Source organism: Epinephelus lanceolatus, chromosome 10 (genome assembly GCF_041903045.1).
Source record: "Epinephelus lanceolatus isolate andai-2023 chromosome 10, ASM4190304v1, whole genome shotgun sequence".
Lineage (NCBI taxonomy): Eukaryota > Metazoa > Chordata > Actinopteri > Perciformes > Serranidae > Epinephelus > Epinephelus lanceolatus.
In genome coordinates, this window is record NC_135743.1 from 34,901,094 (window position 1) to 34,927,327 (window position 26,234).

Genomic DNA, 26,234 nt, shown 5'->3' on the forward strand with positions numbered 1-26,234 from the left:
TCCTCATATCGCTTGGGAAGACTGATAACTTTATATTCCTCTCAGGCAGAGGAATGAAAGGAGGGGGGGCCCTTTCAGGAGTTTAATTGATCAAACTGTAGCCACAAGGGTTTTTTTCTGGAGATAAAAGGGACTAGCACTCTCCCCTGTACAATGCAGAGATCTTTTAGAAAGCAGACCCGATGAAAAAAGAGAATGTAACTCATTATGCAAAGTCATTACAGGCCTCTGACTACACTCCTTAAAGAGAGGGAGTTAATGGCGGAATTGTATGGTACAGGATTTCCAGAGGTCAAACTACCGGTCATAGGATAACATTATTTTACAGTGTCCAGATTATTACTCTAACCAAACTTATAGATGGCTGTTTTGAAGTCAAACTATCTTAAGTGTCTGACAACAGTAAAATATAATTTTATTGCTGCTCACAGGACAGCTTGCAAGGGCACGGGAGTCTCAATGTCAGCAAGCATTTTCAATAGAGTAGAATAGAACTTAAAATTTCCATCAGAGCAGAAAATATGTCTTTGTCTCACCTGTCAAGGCAATAAATACAGTAAGAACAATGTGTTTTTACTTGTTGGTCAGTAAAAACTAGAATTACTGGCTCGCAGTTGTATGTCACCAACCACTAAAGTTGCAGTTTACATCCATGTCTACTCCGACATTGCCTCAAATATGAATGTTGGCGTAAATAAGCTACATATTCTAAAACATGGATGCTTCATACACATCTTCAGCCCAGCAGCCCAGAAGATCTATAAAATCAGCAGAGTTTAAGGATGGGCACTCAAGATTAGTGTCACCATTTCAGTAGTTGACCAAGTGCCTCCCCTTCTGTTCCTGGGATATGGTGTTAAATAATGTACAGAAAAGTGTTGCTGCAGAACATTATAATGTCACAGTTAAGTTGAACTTTGACTTTTTGAATTTAAAATGCAATCACTTGATTATTCAGATCTATGAGACAGTGTGAAATATTGTCAGTTTGCATATGAATTCTTGAGTTATGGCCAAAAACATGTTTTGTGAGGTCATGATGACCTTTGACCGCCAAAATGCAATCACTTCATTGTTGACTTTGAGTGGACGTTTGTGCCAAAGGAAACTCCCTTAAGGCCATCTTGAGATATCACATTTACAAGAATGAGATGGATGCAAGATCACAGTGACCTTTGACCACCAAAATCTAATCAGTTCATCCCTAAGTCCAAGTGGACGTTTCTGCTAAATTTAAAGAAATTTACTCAAGGTGTTTAGGTGTTGTCTTTAGATATCATGTTCATGAGAATGAGACGGACAGACGGACAGACGGACAACCAGAAAACAAAATGGCACTGGCATGAAGGCACAAAAATGATCACAACATGCCTCATAAGTCATCAGTAATACAGGAAAGTATGTGAACAAGTTGTTACAGGTAATTGAAATCTTCAGGCACAGGGACATTTCATGTTGTAAGTTTATAGTGATTGCATAAAAAAACAAACAAATCCTTTACATACATTATTGTTTACCAAATATGTTCTATAGCGTTGTTCAGAAGGCATTACCTCACATTCAGAGTTGAGGGGGATTCAGTGTCATTAATATACAAAGCTTTCCTGTACCCAGCAACATTACACAGTGCATCTTGTGATTTTTGTCGGTGCCCTACAATTCTCTCCATCAAACAACTTTAGTTAACTTGTTTTTGACTGCCACAGTCAGGTTAACATACCAGACTGGGATATAATGCAATGTATTTGAGCAGTCATTGAGCGAAGCACAAATACTCACACCATATTGTTCAGATAATTATAAGCAACCACGTCAGAAAAACAGTTCATGTCAGCTTCATAGTTGTAATTGTAAATCAGATATATTGGGAATTTCTGACAGCACCAATGTCTCCCACTTGTTGAAGAGAACTGCGACAGTTCTACAACTGAATCAAAGCCAATATCAACACTAATAGCATCAATTACTCTAATTTAAAAGGAGGCAGACGTTGTATCTGATATAACGTGTTAATAAGCTCTTCCAAATATGCTAGCACAGCAAAAGTAGCTAACTTCGGCATTTTATTGATGTAACTACAAAGTTACCACCAATGCTTCCATTTTGGAAGGATACATGAATTGTTAACATTCTGCAAACAGTGCAGAAATGCAGCACAAAGCCCTACTAGCAGCTGTTCTGGAGGTGGCCATAGCCCATGGCCATGGGTGGGGGATGAGGGGCCAAAGAGAGGTGATTCACATACACAGGTATTATTAGTTATTTGAACAGATTAGACCTCAACTCATGGCAGTGTGGGTGTTTACAAACTGTGCTTGATTATCATGTCTGTGACTCCATCTTAGCTTTGTTACACCTTCTAGCAGGATAATTAATACCTTTTTGATGCTGAACGCCTTTTTCCAAAGGCCAATCGACAGATAAAGGAAACTTCACCTGCACTGGCTGGTGTTGCTTTATGAAGTAAGTACGCCGCAGGTAGCTAGAAAGGGCTATGTTAGCGACCAGTGTTTTCAGGTAAGCTATTTAGCCACTCAGTCCTCAGATTGCTGCGCGGATGTTAGCCCAATCAGTACCCTGGACCGACATGGACACACACACATCTTAATTGGTAATGTGAAAAGTAAAATGGGAAATGCTGCTTGGTTTAAAATATAATGTATAAGGGTCAAGGTTCACTTATTGTTTTACTACAACTTTACTAGGGTGCACAACAAAATGCAAATTGTTGTCCCTGTATGCTACACAAGAAATCAATCGTGAATTCGAAATAGCTGCGACCCCATTCACTCATGCATTCACATACATTCACAAATGCTTGAACAAATTGAGCATTGACAAAAACACAAAAGGTGCCAATAAAAAAGGGAAAAAAAGTTACATTTTAAAGTGCAGTATTCTACAGATTGTCTTTCAACAAACTCATAAAATCCCTGACCGCCATATCGTAGTCTTTCGCAATGTGTTTATTGCGCACGCTGACACCGCAATGACAGTAAAAAATATTGTGCGGCCCTACTCGCTATGATGTGGGGAAGTGGCAAAATGGTATTTGGTGCTTGTCTATCTGTCTATTTGTGTGTGGTGTGTGTGTGTGTGTGTGTGTGTCTGTCTGTCTGTCTGTTTGTGTGTGTGTGTATTTCTATAAAGTTTGGTCTTGTGTGCATCTGTTTCATTTGGCAGTTTTTGTTATAGGCCCCTCCCACTTATAGAACACACCTTCACACATACACAAATTGATTCAAATTCAACCTCTTTTGTGGCAAAAACTAGCTGCGGCAAAAACCCCCAACATTTTTACGATGGAATATGGAGGATGGGGTGGAGTCGAGGAGTCTTGCAACCTGAGGAAAGAAGCTGCTCTGTAGTCTGGTGGTACAACAGCGGATACTTCTGTATCGCTTGCCAGACAGCAGTAGGGTGAACAGGCTGTGGGTATTGTCTTTTAATATCCTTTGGGCTCTGTGTAGGCACCTCATCTCACTATTATCACTGACGCTCAGTAAGTGGGTACCAACGATATTCTGGGCAGTTTTACTCACCGGCTGCGGAGCCCTCCTATCCTGGGCTGGGCAGATTAAATGCCAATTTGTAATGTTTCCAGTCAAGATGCTTTCTGTTGCTCCTCTGTTAAGGTCGGCTAAAACTTAGCGGGGAAATTTAGCTGTCTTAACTTTCCTTACAAAACACAGCCATTTCTGAGCTTTCGTAAACAGGATGGAGATGACAGGTTCCCTGTGATGATATAAAGCTTTATGTATTTTCTTAACCTATGTTTAGTTATTTAAAAAATGATTGTTTTTAAACTTATAGCATTTATAGTTGTGACGTGTCCGATAACCTTTCACTACTTTTTGTCAGTTTCAGGGCTCCATCGAAAGCACAGGCATAACTTATAATGTTAATAATGGCTGCATTCCATTTAAGTGTGTGCCAGGCCCTGGTTATGGGCATGCTGGCTCATTGGCTTGGCTGACAGGGACACCTGAATGTAACAGCGCCATTGTTCATGTTATAACTAACTTACACCTGTGATTTTCCTGGTCCCCTTTATTACAGGCCCTGTACATTGGGACAATTGTAACAGTGGGCTGACGGTATTTAAATCAGTTTCGCAACCTGTGCACATTTGATAAAACCATTTAAATACATTGTTTCAGTAACTGACACATTGAAGTTCATGATATAGCAAATTGGCTGCTGCAGTGTAATGAATTTTTGATGAATTGGGAGAATCAAAAAAAAAAAAGTGTTACAACTGTCCCTGGTCTCCCCTAGGTCCACCAGACTACAGCCTGCATGAGGTCTAATCAGGCAGAAATGGGAAACACCTGTGTGGGTGTATGTTTTTGACTTCTGGTTGTACCCACATTGTACAGTGGGTCAAAATTCAAAATGCTTCTGTAGTAGCCCGTCAGTAGTGGTAGTATATTGGTACAGTATTCCTTTACACACAGTTCATTAAGTTTATGATAAAGCCTCAAAAGGCTGCAAGTAATCCCAACAGCAGGTTATTACTGCATCCATTATAGGCATCAGATCCTTTCACTTTTAAGGATGGGGTGGATTACTAGTAAGTGCATCCAGGGATTGGTCTGAATTAAGTTTCAACTCGTCATTTTTTTAGTCCCAGTCTTGAAATGTGGTTTTCACAGACAAGGAAATTCACCCTGGTCCAGTGCATCAAAGCCTGGAAACGAGGCTACATCTGAAGGCGAGGGGAGGGGGGGATGAAACAGGTTCAAACCTCACTCCCTCCATGTACTACGGTGCAGAGAAAGGATTGAATGGGTTTGTAGCGTAGTGACAGAAAAAAAAGCATTTACCTTTCCCTTCCAGACGACAGAGCCTTCACACAGACGGACTGCCTCCTGTTGAAAGCAGAGCGGGAGGTCCATGTATCGTAAAGAAAAAAAATCTTCCGACGCGTCCATTTTTATTGTCTCCACTGACTGCTGGTAACAAAACGTGCAAATTAGAACATGCAAAGCACCGCATCTATCGTACATCTCCTCACTGGACAAGTCAAACGTGCAGAAATAACGAACTGTAAGTCGACAAAACGAGCACATCCACGGCGTGTGGCGGAAGGGGGGATTTTGTAAAGATGTGAGAATGCATTAGAATGCAAGAAATGGTGTGATGGCGAGAGGGACTGTTGGGAGAGACAGATCTGCATATGGAAATTAGGGTTAGCGTGGATAAAATTCTACTTAAACCGCTGCATTGTTTTGTATGAATTTGGGCGGGACCCCTGCAGAGAGATTGAGGGGGACAAGAAGAGACTTTGACATAGTCTGTAACATTACGAAAGTCATGGCATGGTGCAGGTGCTCGGGTTAACTGTATAAAAGCCATTTTATTGGCATAAGAAGTGTATGCTTTAACGTTATGTTTTAATGATAATTTAGAAATAAAAAGCAGTGTTCGTAGCGTGTGTTTCTTTTAAGGCCATGTATTTGGTGTAAATTAAACTTCGACTGGAACTCTGACTAAACACATTTTGGTAGGCCAAAATAAAACATTGACTTTGCTCTTTAGCAAAACTCTTGAGAAATACATACGTTAAGTACGACACTACTGTTCAAACACATACAGACAGTAACATATTTTACCTGGAGAAATAATGCGACGAAGGAAATGGGTCGCAGTGAGACCTCTTGTTTGGTGTTGACAGATCCCGCCCACTATGAAACTTCCGGCCAATCATCTGGCGCAGGGCAAGTTTGCGCATGCGTGTTGCGGACGCGCGGGAGAGACCGAAAAACCCAAACAACGGAGTCATGACAGCAATTTAGTCTTCATACTTTGCTTTGAACCTACGGAATATTACATTACATAAGAAGCCGAAATACGAGGTTTGTAAATGTTTCGACTTTTGTGTTTCTGGAGGTGCTGCTGTGTTTCGTTTCCCTGTTAGAAATACTGTTATTTCAGTTTATTAACGCGAAGTGTGCATTCAACACTACGCAGATACTAGTTAACGTTACTAAAAAGTAGTTGACACTAAGATAATAAGGATTTCGCCTTATTTGCTGGCACATACATGAGCACACATTGTAGAGAGACTTAACCTTTGATAACTGCTGCGGGTAATTTTACACACTCGTGTCATGGGGCTGCATTGTGAGACTTAGCGTGCTGTTATGTAGCATAATGTGACCACTACAGATTAGGTTTTGACACAAGGCAACAATTGCTTGATGTCGAAGGTTAGTTTATACAAATGAAACCTCACGTATCTCAGCTGTCTACGGAATAATGGCAGCTTCAGTTTGATTCAAAATAAAGTTCTCACGTTGTATGTATTTTATTGTAATGGTCTACACTGTGTAGCAAAACCTCAAGATATATTTTTGATACTGTGCACTGTTTTGAACATACACACTAGTATGCTCATGTTTAATCGCTACAGTATGTGACTGTCTGCTACTTATGTGTGCAAAAACCCTTATCTCTGTTTTGTAAAACAATCTTGTGTTGTCTCAATACAATATTTTTGTCATTAAAGGTGATACTAATTCTGTACTGGCAGCATGGCAGACGACTTCAGCCAATCCCTCACCCCACCAGTTTCACCCTTCGCAGCAGACAGCCTTTGTGAGCTGACTCCAGCCCAACCGCCATGCTTCTGCTGCTCTGAAACAAAGGAGGACCCCACTGGACCTCTCTCCTCAGAGGGGTACACCGCAAGAGGCTCCCTGAAACGGTAGAGTCACTGTCTGTCAGTTCACCATAAATACACACACACACACACACACACACACACACAAATGTCCCCATTTCGAGGTCAACAGTTTTCACTATACCTATTTTGTGCCAGAGAAATGGTCCCAGTGAAAATCGTTGACAGCAACATCTGTGGATTAACCTGAGAAACTGGGTCATTTTCTGGAAACAGGAAACTACCCTTGATTTTTTTCAAAGGTCAGTTTTTGATGCTTTGAGCCAAGCGAATGAAATTCCAGTCACCTCCATTGTGAGAGGGTGGCAGAAGAAGTCTCCGCGGCTGAAAAACCTCAGTATATCAAGTCTTAACTGACGTGAATGCATCCACTCTGTAGGCTGCTGTTGCGTCTTGACCCGGCCCCTGCAGAGTATGAGACAGACACAGTGGAGATCTTTGGCTTCTCGTGGGTAACAGAGACAGCATTGGTGGAATCTACAAAGCCACTTTTTGGTCTGCTCAGGTGAGCCAAGATGTAAAACAGATCTCAGTTACATTTGTCTTTCTATTTAACACATTTTACCCTAATCTGAAGGTCATTTTCCATGGCACCAAAAGCTCAGAAATGGTATTCTTTAGAACTAATTTGTTTTGAAATACTGTCCGCCATGGGTCTTACATGTCACTGGTCTTAGTTGATCTTTGTTATATTTCAGACAAAAGGTTTACAGGCTGGAGTCCTTGGTGCAGTCCAGCTCACATGACTTCGGTAAGCCATTATTTGCTCAAATGAACATTCATCTTATGTGTTACTGCAAAGTCTTTATGTGTTTATGCAAACAGTCAGATAATGTCTGTAGTGTGAACAGGAAATTTACATGTAGTTTAATATGCTCCCTCAGATGTCTCATATTATGAACTTTTAACCATATTGGCTGTAGTGTGGGTTGAACCCAAGACCTTTAAATTGAGGGGCATTTGGTCTGACCACTGAGCTACAGCATCAGCCAAGAAAACTGCTTTGCACAAGGAAGAATTTTCCTGAGGATAAGTCTCGCCAGCCAGAGACCATATAAGTACAACATACAGTAGAGACATTAAGGCTAATTTGTATGATTAACTGAGGAGGCAGCAGAAACAGCAATGAATGATAAAGATATAATGAATTCTAAAAAAATAAATTCCAGTGTTTTAGTCATATCTGATACAGTGGGCATGTTTTACATAAGATTTAGGACTACTGCCCACAACATTCATCATGTGTTGTAGGTCAAGCAGGCAGCCTCCACTATGAAGCAGAGGACCTGAGACAACAGTGTGTTTCATTTCTTCAGTATGTCAAAGTCTTCTTGCACAGGTAATTCTCAATGTTTAATGTCAAAGCCAGTGGCACAAATTTTAATGTTTTTATCTATATGTTTAGATGCTGCTTTTATCGTATTTGTTGGTTTATTTGGACACACGTGTCTTTTTGTATTGGTTCAGATACCTGGAACCTTCCAGCTCCATGGATACAAGTCATTCACACCCTTATGAGGAGCTGGAGGCCCAGCTTCCCTCTGCTCTGCTGGAGGAGCTCTTTGGCATCACTCTCCTCATAGGACGACTCAAAGACCTGCCTGCCAACATTCAGAGTGCCTTCACTATATCTAACCCAGGAAAGGTGTGTGTTATACATAGGCATCAGGGGCTGTTGTTGAGGTGATAGGACTATTACACAGGTGCAGCAAAAGTGTGGATAACATAAATGTAAGGTTTCAAGAAGCAATGGATACAGTATGAACTGTTAAGAAAAATTACCTATATGACCACAGTGCCCATCACCCTGAACCTTACTATAACTTGAGAAAATATTTTCAGCAGATTTTCCTACTGTTGACCTTGAACTTGGTGCTTCCTCCCACAGATTTTTCCTCCCTCTTGGCATTTGTTGCACCTTCATCTTGATATCCACTGGTCAGTCTTGGAGATCATTCACCTACTTGGCCACAAGATGCAAGGTGTGTGTCCAGCTCTTGCAAGGGAATGTTTAAACAGAATTTAATCCATTGGAAGATTTATTATCGAAGAAATACTGTGTAATAACATGAAAATGTGGAACTGTTGCATAGATACTGCTACAGAGACACCATTATCTATTCATAAAAGACAGTTTGAATGGTTGTACACTTACTGGTGTGTTACATCTAACAGCTAGCACAGTGGGCAATAATCTCCTGACTTGTAGCTCACAGTGAGTCATTATCATGGAAACAGGCTTTTAGTAATTTTACCTGTTCTTCTCTCCAGGCCAGGTGGTGTACGCCCACCAGTTTGTGAACCTGACGGGAGAGAATCTAACCGATACCAGTCTGTTTGAAGAGCACCTGTGCAGTCTGCTGTGTGACCTAACTGGTCTGGCCATAGGCAAATACAGCAAGGTGGGCGGCTGGCCACAACTCATTACATCTTACTGTTGAGATGTACCAGCAGTGTTTCTAGCTTGTTTTTAGCTCATTTTTGTATAATATATGTTCATTATCACATTTAGTGCTTGGTTAATGGAAAATGGATGGGAGCAGCAGATGGCACATACTGAATTTGAATTTCGCATCTTTCATTTTCCCCAGAATTTTATCCTTTTTAGGGTGGAGAAGCCTCTGAAACAGCATTAGTATTGGATGATAGTAATATCAAGCCACGTTGTTGCATGCTGAGTACTTTTTAGTAATACAAAATGTTATCAAACTAATTGTTAACCTTCATGTCAGTGATGGACCCCATGCATTTTTGTTAAAAGAAGTAGCAGCTGGCAGCTTACTGTGTGAAATGGATCCTGTTAATTTCTAGGTGAGACCTACAGAGGCACTGAGCAGCCATCACTACCTTTGCACCTGCACCAAAGAACTTTGGATCCTGCTCATGCACCTTCTGGAACACAGAAATAAGGTGTTGCACACACAGGTAATGTGAATACGCATGCGTTCACAGTTGCACAATAAAAGATAACTCTGTCCATAACCCTAAATTAACCACTGTGTGTTTCCCTCTAGTCTTTCTGGAACTACATGAACTCGTTGTTGAGGCCCTTGGTTTCAGGGAAGCCAGCAGCGGAGCAGTTCAGTGGCCTCCCCATGCACTGCAAGGACCCTCTGGGCTTTACATGGTGGCTGGTCACTCATGTAGCAATGCTGGGGCAATACAGTCGTAACGGCACTCTCCAGTACGAGGTAAGAGACCAAGAATAACAATACTGACAGCTTAAAAAAGTATTCCACTGCTAGAAAGATTGTATTTTCATAAAGCTGGGCTGTCCATGCAATAGAAAGACACAACTACTTTTGAAACTGGAGTTACATGACCAGAGAAAACAATGAAAAAGGGCTCTGGCATTCACTTTTGCTCAGGAGGTAGAAAACCTACAGCTGTCAGAACGCACTGTACAGTACTAGACCAATAAACGCTCCCTCTGGTTGGTGACGTAATGTGTGCTCGTCTGTTTGACACAGACAACACTATGGTGGCCGGCTGGTAACAAATGATCTCATATTACAGTTAGACAGTAAGCTAAAATATGTTTCTGAAAAAATTTTAGGTGAGAAAGCAGCATTGCAGTAACAGAATCTCGGTTTATATTTGATCAACACTGTCAAGTTTTACCATTTAATCTCAGTTTTCCAACCTTCATTTTGCCAATTCAAGAAAATTACAGCCAAACAGTACACTAAAATATATTTTTTAAGGCAAGAAATAGGCACTGCTGAGTTTTACAGTCTGGTCTGAGTTTGAGACAGAGAGAGAGGGGTGTCTCTCTCACAATCCTCTTCTATACTCTTTGTGTTTGCGGTGGTGGGCATATGAAAATGTGGAAGCACAATCTGTAGTTCAAGCAACAGCCCTAGAGCCAGCAAAAAACTTGGATTTTAGCTGGCAAATGAGCAGGGAGAACTGGGTGCCGGCAAGACGGAGGGAAGTTTACCACAGTTCATTTAAACATACTACCCACACTGTTATGGTGCAAAGCTGACTGAAACTTGGCAACATATCCCTTTAAGATGTTGAACTGCAAATATTTCTCTTTTACTAAAAATGCATGTAGGTGCATCTTATTTCATCAAGTAGTGCAACGTCAAGACAAGAATTCTCCAAAGAAGTTGTAGTTTTGAAGACATTTTTCCTGTCACCCGAGAGGCTTCTGCAGTTCTAAAATAAGTCTTGAGAATTAATTTGTCTTGACACTTTAATAAAGACGGGTGCCAAACCTAGACACGTTGGTGAAAAGAGACAAATTACATTAGACTTTGTGTGGAAATAAGTGAGACTGATGATGACGGTGCCTCCGCATTATCAAGAGCAGGTACTCTGATAGCAGTCCGTGTCTACTCTAATCTTAAATATGAATGCAGGAGACACACTTATGTTTCACCAATTGATCCCATATGTATGATTTAAAGAAAACAGTGGGTGTTGTTCAATACTGTGTTTCAATGCATCATCTTGTTTTATCTGCACTCACAGAAACATTTCGGAGACAACTGGACTTTTGTGGAAGAGTTACTCAAGTTAACCTGTAACCCCAAGGTCAGCACTGCTTCTAGTTACACATGAGTTTTTAACCTCATTGAAGAAATGTAGTTTTAAACGGAAATTGAACAGCATGCGTTTGTGTCTGTGTTTAATAACAGGGAGGTCTAGCAGAGGAGCAGGTCAGGATGCACGTCCACTGTTGTCTCAGTCTCTGTCTGCTGTGGGAACCGAGCACAAGTGCTGTCTCCATCCTGTGGGACTACTACAGCAAGAATCTGGTGAGCACCTACCTTCAGAGGAAACTGATGGTGTAATACAGAAGATAAAAGTTACTTATACTTGATATGCTGCCTCATTTTAAGCATATCTGCTACAATCAGACCACCTTTAGCTTACTTTCATAATATAAATTAGCCTTATGGCCACTTTCTGAGATGATAGTTCACAATTTTTTATGTCTTTGTCTTGGATGTTCTAATTGCTGTCATTTTAATAGTTTTAGCATATGTGATAAACTAAGTTATTATTAGTTCCATCATATTTTTTGGCACATTATCCTATAGGTTAGAACCAGGGCCGATACAGTTATGATATATATTATACTCTTTCCCTCCACCCCAGAGTGCTTCATTCACTGTACCCTGGCTTGGGATGTGTGGTGTGGGCACATTGTGCAAGACGCCCCTGGCTCTGTTCGAGCAGGCCCGCAGCTGCTGCTCCCCCTCTCCCCTCCACTCTCCAGGACACACCCAGCTCTACCGCTCAGCCAACTCCTTCCACATCTTCCTTCGAGTGCTGGCCCTGTGCCTCGCCCAGGACAGGGCTGGTGGAGTCCCACAGAGGCAGATCAAAGGAAGGTAAAGTATAGATGGAAGGCTGGGAGGCTTTGTAGCTCTCGCTCCTTCCCATTCACTTCCACCATAAAAAGTAGGTCTCACAGCCAGGCATTTGACTCAACACCGTATATAGCGCATATAGTATTGTGGAGGAAGAGAAGATAAAAAGGGAAAACATGGAACAGAAGCTGTGAGAAATGATTACTAATCAGGACTAGGCTTTGTAGCATTCCCTTTTCCCCTTGATCTTCTAATGTGTGATGTGTTTGGATTTGTGTGTGTATAGGTGCATACTTGCATGAATACACAAACAACATGTGTGTTTGCTCACTATCATGCATTTCAGTCTTGTTTGTGTGCGTGCCAGGTGCACCGCAGTCTCCCAATGCGTCTTTGATATTTACTCAGGCCCCCCAGTGGAGCAGGTGTCTCAGGAGTCAACCACCTGCTCTTCAGCACAGACCAGAGCCAAGGAGCCTCCTACTGATGCACGCACACACATACACACACTGCACCTGCTCCCTAGAGCAATGAGTGAGACCACTGGATGGAGGGAGATAGAGAGAGAGTGTGTGTGTGTGTTGTGTGTGTGTGTGTGTGTAAGAAAAGTATGAAATAAGAGAGGAAAGATCACAAGCTAATGTGCACATCAGAACCGAGCGCTGGACCATCCTATATCCCAGGCCGGCTGGGCGCCAGAGAGAGGCAGCCGTAGATAAATCCGCCTAATGACTTCCCTCTGTCTGGAATGTGCTCAGTAGCACTGCAGACATGGGGGCTAATTAGCTAACGAGCGTGGCGGTTAATTCGCCTTAACGAAGCTGTGTTGGTTTCCAACACGGATAGAGGGGAGCTTGGGTGGTGGGGAGTGGGGAGATGTGGGTGGTAGGCAGTCTGGCAACAGCCAGACTGGGCTGGGACAGGTCCAGATCCCCCCCCCACCCCCCACCCCTCCACCTCCCTCACCACTACCTCCTCCCCCTCAGGAGGTGTGAGGCGTGCCGACTGTATCGCTACAACATTTCGGCAGCGTTCCTACTCCTGGCCGGGCTCTGCGGGACACCCGTGCCGACCGCATTAATGGGATCGACTGCGAGCATGTTGATCTCCAACGCCGGGAGTTAGGAGCATCTGCTCGCCTCCAGAAAAAAAAGCTGTCCGGAATAAACAAACAGACAGACAGGTTGGGAGAACACAGAAAATCCCCACTGCTGCCTCCCAGCGCGCTGCTTATATCCCTGTTACATATTACCCATTCATCTATTTAAATCTCCCTCCTCTCACACTCTGACTGCATGCTTGGCCACCTTCTCCTTTTATCGTCCTCTGTGGGTGTAACTAAGCTGATTTCGGTGTTAACCTGGTCTTTCTCAGTTCCTTTCTCGTTTTTCTCCACTCCTTTATATCAGTCATACTTCTTACACCGAGTTTGTCTTGGGATGCTGGCTGTTTGTGTTTTGACCCAAACAGCAGCTCGACTCACCTGTGTGGGCTGCATCTGTGTTTGGGAGGTGGGGTGTAAAGGAGGAGGGGGGGACTCCAGCCTTCTGTGTTTTCCTGCCAGGCGAGCAAACAGCAAGCTGGATGTGTGGCAATGCATGTGTGTGTGTGGTTTTATTGATCTCTCTCTGGTGTTGCAGTAAATTGGTTTGGATGTAGAGAGAGGGACCGAGCGCCTACTGCTGTGTGTCTGAGTGTCTCTGACATTTAACATGATCTTTAAAGGCATTTCTCCACAGTGCCCGCAGGATCTAACAGCGTGCTGGGTGAGAGAACCACCCAGCACGCTGTTAGATCCTGCTTACTCCCTCTCTCACTTGTTCTTTCTCTCTCACCCACATACACACACACACACACAGGCCGGGCAGCCCAGCCAGCCCAGCCAGCCCAGCCTCTCCCCTGGAGCTGAGAGGGCGATGGAGGCAGGTGGTGGGATGCACGGTGGGGGTGGAAAGTTCAGTTAGTCAGCATTTAAAGTCAGAGGTTTCAGAAGAACAAATCACCTCAGAAGAGTTGGTCAGTGGAAGTAAAGAACAACTGAAATTGTATTTTAAAAAAAAACAAAAAACAATTTCACCATTTTGTTGCACTGGATTAAGTAATACCATAAAGAGCAGGTACACATGTCTGTGTCTCTGACCACTTTTTTCTTTAGCAGACCATCTTGTGCTACATTTTTAAGCTTTTGTCTCTTTCTCCCTCTAATGTTCCTTTATGTTTCCAGGATTTATTTCAAGTTCTCCTCAAAGAAGATGCAGGAGCTACCAGAGGCAGGCCTCATGAACTTCCTCCTGCTGTTTCTAGTGTTGGCCAGGCAGGTAGAGCTAGAGGATGTGGCCAGCAGAGCCTGTGAGCTGCTGGGTTTCCTTCCCTCTAACTGCCCCCCTGGACACCGGACCCTGATCTGGAGGGGACAGCTATCACTACTGTTGTTGTTCCAGGTATTGTTTGTCAATCAGAAATTGTATCTAGGAGTGTATTGTTGCAAGCCAGGCATACAACAAAGGCTTTTTTTTATGTACAAATTCCACCACTTCAAGATCTTTTGACATCATGTGATGTTTTTTTCCCAGGAGAGGGGTCTGGATGTTGGTGCACAGGCTAGCTGGTTGGCCTCCTCCTTTAATGAGACAGCCAAAGAGTTCTACAATAAGACCACAGAGGTCTCTCGCAGACTCGCCCTCTGGGGGCCCCTTGGTTCTTACCTGGAGGGTGTGGCTGAAGTGTTTGAGACAAGCACCAGTCTCAGCCTATCAGAGGAAAAGCTGCTCAATGAAGGATTTGATTGGTTGTTACCTGCTTGCCGGGTCTCAGAGCTGAATTCCACCCTGGGCTTTCTGCAGATCGTCCTCGCCCAGCTCAGGTGAGACAGCTGGTGAAAATACTCACCAGCTCCCAAGTATCTCTTACTTTTCCTCAGCTTCTCTCATTCTTTTCTTTCACTGATAGCCGCTCCCTCACAGATAGTGGACACATTCAGACAAATGTTTTCTGGCCAAGGCCAAGCTAAGCTTTTATTAAAATCTGATAAGTGGCTACAGCGGAGGAGACTGATCTCTTATGCTCTTCCCAACCCAGCCCAGAGTCCACTCACTTCTCATACTGACAATAGGTGGATTGTGCTGTCAGCAGGAATGAGTGTCTGTAAAGACCTTGTGTTGCGTTGAGGCCCCTGTTAGTCTCAGCAGACCTAGTGGCCCCCATGTCACCCTCACCAGGTGCTGGTGAAGCTCTGAGTAGAGTTACAGGCCCAAGGGACCCTCCATGGACCCTCTTGTCGTCATGGGGACGGCAGCATTGCTGTGAGCGCGTTGAGAGACCATGGTCAGTAGGGCGTCAGGACGGGTTCAGCTGTAGGACACGGGTGTTCGTTACATGATCGACCCCTGTTGAAGGTCAGAGAGCCACAGCTGAAACAGTGTCTGTTTATATGGGGAGGTGGAGGCGGGAACAGGAGGGAGAGTAGATACAAATCAGGTGAGACTGGTAGGCTATGGAGTGAAGAATGATGTGTGATCTTTTACAGTGTATTTTCAGTGAAATCTGTCACCCTGCTTTTCAGCCTTTTAGTTTGCAACAATCCTTAACTTTACAGTTAACCACAATTACTAGTTTAGCAAGTAGCACTTGTACTTTAAATGACCTGAAGTAGGTACCTAAAACCTTTTTGAATCAATGTACCAATATGTTAAAAATGTTACTGAAATCTTGGACAACGGCTAACGTAGCCTGTCAAAATTGAGTTATGTTGGCAGTGTTAACACAACTGTGCAAAAGAAACAAAGTGCAATAACCACCTTTGTGAAAGTAAAATCAATCAATCAGGGTGGTGTTGTAAGCTGTCAACATAACATTGGCATTTTATCAGCCTATAAAGTTAAGAGTTGTCATTTGGAGTCATGTGTCTGTCAGTCAATGTAAAGGATTCACTGTCCTTTAAGCTCTGTTTTGGTCTCCACCAATTCCTGAAGGAAGCTGTAAATATAAGTGATGATTATCTGTGGGTACATCACTACGAGTGACAGCTTTCACATTACACATCATTTTGTCCATTGTTGATATTAAAATATTGATCAGAGAAGCTTTAAACCAGAAACTGTGTTATCAAAGATGAATTGAAGAAGTTAACAAATCTGAGTCAGCATTCAATTAAACAACGTAGTGCTTAACTTTTTAAGCTAAGCTAAGTTTCAGAAAAGTATAAAAGGCCTACTATGCAGGAATTGTTGGTTAATGTTTGTAAACACAACATTTGTTGTAATGGAAAAGCCGATGTTATAGCAGGCTAACTAAGCTAGCCGTCAGCAGATATCTGTCCAACAGAAAACAGGCCAACTCGGCGTCACTCGTCTTCCCCATCCTCTCCTTCAGTGCTTGCCAGCGAAAATCAAATTAAAAGCCAACTTCAGATTCACTCTTGTTTTGGAACGAGCTTTGTCTGGTTGGCGTTTCACCTCACTATACTTGTGGTTTTTCAGTACTGTGTCTACAATTTTTGTAGCTTCCTACTGGATGCTGCTGCTTCTACCTTGTCACTACCTTTGTGTAAAGTCCTGACATCACTTGCACTGTATTATCAGCTGAGGGCTACATGACTAGGAATGTCTCAAACCTAGCAAAGTAAGAAGAAGATAGAAGCCGGGTGTAGTGTCTCTGCAGAGTAATACATTGCCACATAGTGGGTCATAGTCATGATTGAGAGGGATTACCTTTGTAGGAGTCTATTCAATGCTTTTTAGGAAAATCCTGCATACTATACCTTTTAAAGTTTCTTACCTAGCCCCAGTGAGTACATATTCCAGGTTTCGCTGCATTTCTCAATATGCATATGCATTTCTTAAATAGTTTTCATGCCTTTAGAAATATACTGGGGGCTTTACAAAGCAAAAAGTATTACTGCCACTTTATACTTAAAAAAGGTTAATAAATGAGCTGAAACACTAGAATAAGGACATTGTAAAGTTAAGTGTTACAGAGCCCTCTCCCTGATTCATGTAGGTGTATGATTGCTTTAATTCTCCAGTGTATACGTTTCACCCTCTCCACCCTGTGCACACACAAAAACCTCCACACCTGCCCACACACCAAAAGTGAAACACGAACCTGCACTCCTCTCTTATTCTGATGCTGGGCTCCCATAACATGGTATCTCGTTAGCTTTGCTAATTCCCAAACTTCCCATCTCAGATCTCGGGGTTGGAGGGCACACATTAGCACATTAATGGCCAAGAAGAGAGAGAAGAAGAGAACTCCCAGAGGCCCTCTGTGTTATGGCCCGGACCACGCTGACCCATTTAACCAAATAAAAAAAAATACCATGTTCTCTCTTTCCAATCCGTCCCACCAAATTAAACATAATTCTTCAGCCTGGCAATTCTCGGTATCTCTTTGTGATTAATGCCTTTTCTTTGACACAATTAATGGGCAATTATGTAGCCTGGCAAATTTAGCCTGTGCATCATTATGTCTACTGAGAGCCGTGTGGAATCTGCACACATTAAGAGAATTATTCTGCCAATGGCTGAGGCAGTGTAGGGTCCGAACAGTCACTCTTGATAGCCATTGCCATGGTGCTGAGGCAAGAAGCCAGTCCTAGGCATAATTTCTCAGTTTTATTCCTTCCCATGACCCTCTGCTGTGGGAGAGTGGGGGTGCCGCTGGTTGATGAGGTGAGCTGGCATTGGCACACCATGTTGGATCTGTTTTCGGTACAAACAATTAATCCCCATCTCCTTGGCTTGATAAAATACAAGCCTCCCTGTGAAGAGTTTTCCTTGGTGAGCATTAAGACCTTTTACCGGATATTGAGCCTGTCTTTTCAAAGTCAAGGACAACGGTTACTTGTGGGAAATTTAGTAACAAATACACCTATACCTTTTGATAGAGATATATGGACAGTATTAAACAGAAAGTGGACATGGATTTAATTCAGCCTGTGCCTGCGTGTGTGTTTGATGTGTCTCTATCATTATTAGGATGCTATATTTTATTTTATGTCTGTATATTGGATGCAGCTGGGGGAAAGGGTTAAATGGGGTCCCTAATGGTGTGTTGGCGTTGAGTGCGTGAGTGTGTGTGTGTGTGTTTGTGTGTACACGTTGTAAGAAGCCGCAGTGAGGAGGATTAAGTGGGGTCTCTGATGATGTCTTGTACAATGAGGGTTGATGGGTGTGAAAGGCCCATTCCGCAGTAGTAACGAGGCTAATGAATTCAGACTCTAATCGATTGTCTCAGCTCTCTCTGGATTAGATGCAACCTTGCTGGAAGGGAAGGCACTGCTGAGGTGTGTGCGTGTATGTGTGTGTACCATAGTAGCAGCAGACAAGAGTGCGTGGTTGAGGATGGGATAGGAAGGGGGGGTTACTAGTTCCTCTGTCCTTTCCTCCTTCCACAGCACACCTCAACCCCGCTTCCCCACACCCCCATCCGGGCGAATGAGGGGGACAGGAGGATCATCTCCAGTCTAAATGAGATTACAGCTCCTTCAGCTGCTTATCTGGGCTAATGCCAGCCACTGTGGGGCTGCTGTAGCGGCTGGGGCCAGGGCCAGGGATGAGCCAGAAGAGCCAAAGTATAGTCTGTGTACAGGGGATCAGCATTAGGCTCCACTCTATGCCTATAATATCCTCCTCTCCTTCCCCACCTCTACCTCCACACTGCAGCGCACCGCCGCGCCCAGTAATCCCCCAGGAGAGAAGAGAGGGAAAACACATGAAGAAGGAGAGAAAGAGAGAAACGGGGGAGCAAAAGGATTTGAGAAAGTAGAGGGCGGAGTTGGAGGGTGTGGGTGTTGTACACAAGAGAGAGCGCTATGTTTGGATTTAGCATCGAATAGATTTGTTTATCTGCTTTCATTGTGTATGTGTGTTTGTGTCCTTCCAGACGGGTCCATCAGCGCACTGACCAGTCAGCACCCACCTCGGCTTGGGCTCCTGGTAACACCAGTGTGGTAAAAGAGCGCCACCAAGCGGTAGCAGCTGCACTCTGGGCACACTTCTTCCCTTTCCTGCGCAGCCTACGCCTCTCCCAGACCCCTCCAGCACAGCTGGCAGATGCTGCTGCAGGTCAGTGATGCCCATTGGGAGGACAGAGAGACAGACTATAGGGAAGAACGGGCTGCAGGAGGACAGCGTGGGGGAGAGCTGGAAAGAGTTTTGGACGAGTTCAACCAAAATGGATTTGAAATAGCTGATTCTATTTATTTTGTGCATTTTACATGAGGACAGACAATTTTAAGGGCAGAGAGAACAGTAGTAGTTAGGGAGGAGGATAAGAAGATGTAAGGATGCAAAGATTCAGAGAATGTAAAAAAAAAAGATGAATAATTGAAAATAAAAATAAAAAATAGAATAATTTCATATTTCCAGGCTTCACCCTATTGGCCTTCGACCTGCCGAGTTCGGCTCCCCAGGACCTTCAGCCCAACCCAGTCCAGTCCATCATGCAGTGCTTTGGCTGGGACGACATGGTTCACCCACTTCTGGTAACTCGCTACCTTCCCCATCTGCTCCAAAACAGGTACAGTTAGCCTTTGAGATATACCCTTTGTGCCTTTTACCTCAATCACAAAGCATTTTCTATCACATCACTCCTGATGGGAAAACATCAGGTCAATCAGACAGAGATGATGTTCACCTGTGAACCTGTCAGCTTCATCGTGGTAGATACCACTCGACAAAATTGTTTTGGACAGGTCCTGTAGGTGTATTGGGTGGTATCTAATTAATAAATTAGGCGGCACGCGTCCTTGGTATTATTAAATAGGTTTTAATGAAAGAATTTGCTCCCATGCCTCTAAACAGAATACAAAGTGTAGTGCATCTTCAAAATTGCACTCAAGGGTACAAAACAACGTGACTGTTTCAACCTCAGAGGTCCTCTTTAGACAGTGCCAAGTGATATTACGGTGCTACACCTGAATATAAAGCCAGAACAAGGACACTAGTTGTATTTATTGTTTAGAAGTACCAGCCTGCCAAGCCTCCAATCACTACAGTTTGAGCTGTTAGCAATATGTAATTTATGACATGAAGTAATGGTTTCGTTCTTGCAAAGATTTAATTAAATTATCACGCCCTAGATAGAAATGTTCACCTCCCTCTATCCGTCTGGACTGATCATTAAAAGCTATATGTCAGCTCAGAAGAATCTCATAGAAAGAGGTTTTTATCTGTTTTAGACACAAGTGTTTTTGGGCGTTTATGCATTATTTTAATAAAGATTTGTGACTTGTCAGATTCTCCTGTCAGAATACAAATATATGACCACTTGAGCACAATGACACATAGAATGTAAAGTTTAACATTGACATTAATGTTAAATGTGTTTGCGTGTCCTTTTTAGTCACATCCATCTTTATGTCTTCATATCATGTTTGTCTTTGTTTATCAGGAACTTGCTGCTCACATATCGAATGCATCTTCATATCTTCATCAGCAGTGAAGATCAGTAAATCCAATAGTTGTTTGTAACTACCCAAATTTCACTTGTCTGAAATTATTCTGTCTTTTGCAGTGAGCTGGTGTCCTCACTAAGCAGCGATTCTGCCACTGTTGTTTCCGGTTCGGCACAGAGTCTATCAGTTAGAGCCTGGTTCCGCTGTTTTCTACAGCAGCACCACAGGAACCAGGATGGGTCCGACAGCAGAACAGGTAATGCCACTGAGAATGCAATGTGACAAATAAATAACCATCCGTGTGCACCAGGCAAGATTTACTTTGATATAGGTATATGTGGAATTTCTGGCATATTTCAGAGAGGTGTATCCAAAAACAGTAGTGATATAAACTCTTTGGGTAAGACAGGAAGTATCTGGGGATTTTACAAGTTACATTAAAACACCCATTTTTTTTTGTGCCTGCACTGCTTCCAGGCCGGGCTGTGGAGGAGCAGTTGTGTGAACTGACCCGACTTGTGCTGAGACTTCCTGAGGTGGACAGTCTTTTGCAAAGAGCAGGCCTCCAGCCTACGGCCACCAGGCTGGAGCCCACTTCAGCCCTGGAGATGTTTGTCAAGGTAAAGGGTGCTTACAGGTGTCAGACACACAGAGTTTCTGTTGGATGTCTATGATTTACACTTTAATATCCCTGAGATGTACCCTTTTCCTCACTTTATTTGTATAAGACCTACTGTACTCAGCATATCTTTGGTCTTATTTGAAATTCATCCCTGCACTTTTACTCAAGTCTGCTCTATATGTGATGTATGCTCAGCATATCACAGTCATAGCAGCCTGTATTTACATGCAGATATTTCCATGAATGTATTATTTTCTTATCTGCTTTCTCATGGTGTCAGGCTGTCGGCAGTGTGTACAGTGGACTGCAGGTTTTGTCTGAGCGTTCAGCCATGGTGACCAGAGCCCTGGGCTACATTGGTGATATCCTGAAACACATTAAACCTTCCCTGGTCAGCAAGAACCAAGAGGGACTGCAGCTGGTTTACTGGGCTGTTGGTAGGTGCAGAGCCCATGTACTTTAAACACATTTTTAAATAGACAGAGCTTTAGGTACACTTTGTTTTGTTTTGTTTTTTTTCAATGTGGTCTCAGTCACAGACTTTACTAAGGAATCATTATAGATTTTAATGTGACTCTGTTTTGTGCCGTTTGATTTAGGTTGCATAGTGAAGCACTGGAGCCCCCTGCTGGCCACATCCAAAGCTCAGCAGCTACTGTTTCGTATTGTAGACGTACTGCTGCTTCCACACAACCTCACACAGCAGGACAAAGCACTCAGGGACAGCCTGCCTCTATATTTACAGGTTAGGACAAACATATATTGTACACTGAATCATGTCTTGGACAATCACGACACACAGCTGGCCTGAAGGTGTGTTGGTGTTGTGAAAAAGATCTGAAATGCTAATCAAAACCCTTTCATTGCTCATGTCTGTAATTTCTTGAGATGTTTTCACTAATTTATTCTCCTGCAGGGTCTGTCAGTGGCTTCCAGCGTGTCTCAGTCACAGGGTGCCCACCTGAAGCAGCAGCTCCGCTCTGTTACCCGCAGATATCTGGACCATTTCCTTCCTGCCTCTCCTTCAGTGGGTGTCATCGCCAACCACCCGGTGCTTCTGAGTGCCTGTGAAGCCAACCCAACAAGCCGGGGAGTAGCACTGAGGAGGACCATCCTGGAGGTGCTCTGGTAGGTCTCTCCAGCTGGGATGTTGTTTCCCTGTCATGACCTCCAAACCACCTAACTCTGAGACTGATTTCATATCCAGCTTGTGTTTGGATATGACTCCTGACCAGCAAATTAACATGTGCAATGTGTTTCATAGTAAAAGAGAAAATAAATCAAACTGATAAATGGCAGCTCAGATTTCATATTTATTTAGTTGACTGAATTTTAATCAGCAATTCTTGTTGATGTGACTTCTTGTCATCCATTATGTTTCTCCACAAATACATTTATTAAACTTTGCAATTCTTCATCAGAACTATTGGAAATGTTTCCCTCCAATTTTACAGCGCAAGCTTCCTGCAGTTTAAAGGTCATGCCCCTCCGCCCCGGCTAGCGGCAGTCCTGATGTTCCTCTTAGAGCTTCTGAGACGAAACAGTGACTCAGACCCTGCCCTCCTCACTCTGCCCCTCCCCTCACTGCTGCGCTGTGTGATGCTGGTCAACGAACCGCAGGGTAAGATCATGCTTGTGCATATCCATACGCAATAATCTGGAGTTTATAAAGTGTAGTTTTTCTAAATTGAGTTTGAGTGCCTTCTAATTTTCGATACGGAGGGGATCCTTTGGCTCACTTGATGCCTAGTGTGACTGGGATTGGTACTCAGAATATCCTTGTCTGGCAATCTGGCAGTCAGTGGAAGACACAAATTGAATGCTGTGAAAGAGAACTTTCAGTCATCTATATAACTGCAGTTCTCTGAGTATTATCAATGAGTGTCTCACAAGACCACCATCCATGCCCATGTGTAGAAAGGATGATGTGCTGTGGTGTTACTTCGGGTTTAAGGTGAGCTTCTGTATTCCCTGATATCATGACCTTGTCATAGACCATAGAAAAATGTGTCAGCCAAATTTCAGTGATTAAGAAAAACCAAAGTATATAAAATTACGTTTCAAAATCATGAAAAAATCAGCAATACACTCTGCTCTGAAACACTGGCAGTGTGTCCACTGAAGTAGCTGAAATGAAGGACAAGTAGCCACACAGCAACAGGCTCTCATTTAGCAGCAAACAAAGCACATACACACAGTAGTGAGCAAGTAACTGCTGGTGGGCCAGGTAGCCGATTCGGGCTGAAAGTTACGTTAGTGATGGCTGTTTAGCTTGTGTTGATATGAGTGTGGCATTTAACAAAGATGTTTATTCATGTCATTATTGGAGTGAAAAAGCTGAGAGAGCTTGTTGAATGTTAGGAACTCACCACTTTTACACAGAAGGTGAACAAGATGACACTGATGCTATGTGCTGTAATGTTAATGTTTATATGGTGGAAGAGGGGTTAACTTAAAGACGGCTCCAGTGTGTCATTGAGTCATTTCAGGCCCACCCAAAAACTCTTTACACAGAAATGGTGAAAAACAGTTTCACATTTTAACTACACAGTTCTCAGTCTTTTTTTCATACATGTTTTCAACAAGTATTTTCTGACACATATAATGTGTTTCCAAAGAAATCTCTCATTTATCTCACCCAGACTTTAACACAGTGAGGACTTGTCTTTCTAGGATCACATGTGCATATCTGTTTGTTTGTATGTGTGACTGCAATTTAAATTAATCACAGCAAATGTTGAAATCCTATTTTTTTCTCCTCAGACTTCTAAAAAAATGAATCTGGCCTGCATTTGCTACAACTTCACTTCACTTCCAACTCAATAAATACTGTAATCACAGTACTTACTATCAGTGAGATGGTTGCAAACATGTCCTTAATGCTTACAATTTTCATCAATCCTCACTTTGGGGCAAATTATACAGAAAAAAAAAACAAGTTTGTGTTTATAGTAATCACTGAAGGGCTGTCTAATGATGTGTGTGTGTGTGTTTTTCTGTGCAGTGAGGAAGACGAGCACAGATGCTTTACAGCTTGTGGTGGAGCGATGTGCTGCTGCAGCTACAGAGGGACCGTGCGAGCAGATGATCACTGTCTTACGGTAATTGACAATAATGTCTAGCATTAATAAAAATCTGCACCTGTATTAGAGCTGTGTGGTGTTGGATGCACAAACCCTGATGTAGGCACTGTAGGCACTGAGTCGCACTATCTATATTACATTAAAGCCTATTTTATCCTTTGTGGTTTTTACCGTTCGTGTAATCCCAATGCTCCCAGGTCGTTTGTGGAGGAGAACGAGGGAATCTACGACAGGCAGGTATACAGTGTCCTGGAGACAGTGGCTGTTTTAGATCCCTCTGTGGTTCAAGCTCTCATCCCCAACCTATCTCTCAGTCTGAGAAACACTGAACACAAGAGAGGACTGGGCAAGAACATCACCTTGAGGTGAGCAAGCACATGAATCACATCCTGAAAGCCACGCAGACAGCATTCATCGCCTTTAAACTATTTTTAAGTTGTCTAGACAGCATGCAGGTATTGAACAGGAAATATTCTGTAGCTGTATGCTTTATTGAATGTGTCCACTAATGCGACTAGTCCTTCTCTCTGTGTAACAGGAGTGCATATAAGAAGTTGCTGTGTCTCCTTGGAGAGAGTGGGCAGGCAGAAATAAGCAGTCTGGAAGCGGACTGAAAAGTTTTTTGTTTTTTTTTTAAATAAGAAGAAGAAGAAGAAGAAGACCAGCTCCAGGACGTGTCACCAGATCCAAGAACCACATTTAGTCACACCAACCTTCTTTGTTGTGCCAAATGTCTTAGTTTGGTCTTTAAAAAAAAGTGCATTACAGTGCTGCCTACAAAATATGAGCATTTAGGGCATCTCATTAGCTGAGTTAACATTAAAGGGACAGTTCAACCCAGAGTGTTGAAGATATTGGCCATAGACATGTCTGCCTTCTCTCCAGTGTAATGGAACTAGATGGCACTCGGCTTGTGGTGCTCAAAGTGCCAAGATGATTTCTCAAGATAATCCACAGACCTTGTTGTGCGCAGTTTCATCTACCAAACTACACCTGCCAATTGTATCACCTCAAACGAAGCGTGCATCTACTGCTAGCTCACCTAGCACCTCTGAGCTAGGTAACATAACAGCTCAGCCAAGCAGAAGGCCATTAATATTTACATCTCACGCTGTCACAAGCACAAGCCTCTTGTTCAAGAGTAGATGCACGCCTCCTTCTTCACGGTGCTTTGGTTGGTAGAAAATAGTTCCTACATGAAACTGCTCACAAGTTCTGTGAATTATCTCGAGTAACTAGGTCATGATTTCTGGAAAGAGACATTGCTGTTGAGTTTTTCAAATGTATTTTTTTGGCACTGTCAGCACCACAAGCTGAGTACCAACTAGTTCCATTATATTGGAGAGAAGGCAGACATCTCTACAGCTGATATCTCCAACACTTGGCAAGTCACATCAAAACAGTGTACACTGATAAAAAGCACTACAGGTAAGAGAAAAAAACTGTATTTTTGACTTTGAGGTAAACTGCCTCTTTGAAATCTTAACTGCTGGTGTAGTATGATGGAAAAATATAGCATGAATACATGAAACTGTAAATAACTGAAATACATTATCAGCTGTACTTTAAGAACTCTGAATGTCCTTCGTGCATTATCTTGAAATGTGCCAATCATGGACTGCAAGCAGGTTGTATATAATGTACATATTGTAAAGAAGGTGTACCTTTTCACTTTGGCAGATGCATTATTAATAAAATAAAATGTGCTTATATACATCTCCAGCTCTTCATTTCAGTTCAGTAGTGAGGACTGTGAGCACTGAAGTGAGCCCAGACTATCTGTGCTTATACCATCAGGTGCTGGATCTGTCTCTACTCAGTTGGCACTCTGAATTACAGATTTGATGACAGTCGTGGGCGAGCCCAAAGAGTTCAGTAGCAAAAAAAGAGAGAGAGAAAAAGTAAAGGAGAGGAGTACTGTTTGTTCCAATTCACTCTCGCCTTTCCAAGTCGCAGCAATCTCTTGCAATCCGGCTTTAGTTTGCACCTAATCACATGAAGTCTCACTCCTGTCTCCCACAATCACCAACTCCCATTTTCTGTCATTGCTAGTCATTTTCCAGCCTCATCAAACTGCAATGCATCGCTTCATCTGAGCGACTTTCTGCTGTACTGCATTCCTTTT

The 26,234-nt window shown here is 42.9% G+C and overlaps 2 protein-coding genes across 3 annotated transcripts in view; one reads left to right on the forward strand and one right to left on the reverse strand.

Annotated features, from left to right (window-relative positions):
• The window catches only part of LOC117266197 (proprotein convertase subtilisin/kexin type 4-like), a 227,562-nt gene extending 221,893 nt beyond the window's left edge, over positions 1-5,669 (reverse strand). Inside the window, exons 1-2 of one of the 2 annotated variants that reach the window (XM_078171966.1) lie at positions 5,616-5,669; positions 4,827-4,952 (exon numbers count right to left, since the gene is read on the reverse strand). The gene's annotated coding sequence lies outside the window, so the exon portion shown is untranslated. Of the gene's footprint in view, positions 1-4,826; positions 5,107-5,615 lie in introns of those variants that run through there. The other variant, XM_078171965.1, reaches the window with a different exon arrangement.
• A 68-nt stretch (positions 5,670-5,737) lies between these two features.
• mms22l (MMS22-like, DNA repair protein) lies at positions 5,738-25,816 on the forward strand. Its single transcript, XM_033641246.2, has 26 exons — positions 5,738-5,858; positions 6,512-6,709; positions 7,065-7,190; positions 7,384-7,436; positions 7,937-8,024; positions 8,153-8,330; positions 8,574-8,667; positions 8,957-9,087; positions 9,497-9,610; positions 9,700-9,876; positions 11,165-11,227; positions 11,332-11,451; positions 11,795-12,030; positions 14,234-14,450; positions 14,583-14,872; positions 18,892-19,073; positions 19,377-19,527; positions 20,524-20,660; positions 20,882-21,024; positions 21,307-21,463; positions 21,626-21,771; positions 21,943-22,154; positions 22,481-22,647; positions 24,031-24,127; positions 24,307-24,474; positions 24,648-25,816. Exons 2-26 carry the CDS (start codon positions 6,537-6,539, stop codon positions 24,721-24,723), a joined length of 3,696 nt encoding a protein of 1,231 aa, XP_033497137.1. The 5' UTR covers positions 5,738-5,858; positions 6,512-6,536; the 3' UTR covers positions 24,724-25,816.
• The last annotated feature ends 418 nt before the right edge of the window (positions 25,817-26,234 follow it).

Excerpts from the sequence above, each read along its gene's own strand:
- mms22l (XM_033641246.2), top strand. The coding sequence starts at position 6,537 with ATGGCAGACGACTTCAGCCAATCCCTCACCCCACCAGTTTCACCCTTC. Across the intron at positions 7,191-7,383 it reads CCACTTTTTGGTCTGCTCAG|ACAAAAGGTTTACAGGCTGG; the intron begins GTGAGCCAAGAT and ends GTTATATTTCAG. Across the intron at positions 24,475-24,647 it reads GGCAAGAACATCACCTTGAG|GAGTGCATATAAGAAGTTGC; the intron begins GTGAGCAAGCAC and ends TCTGTGTAACAG.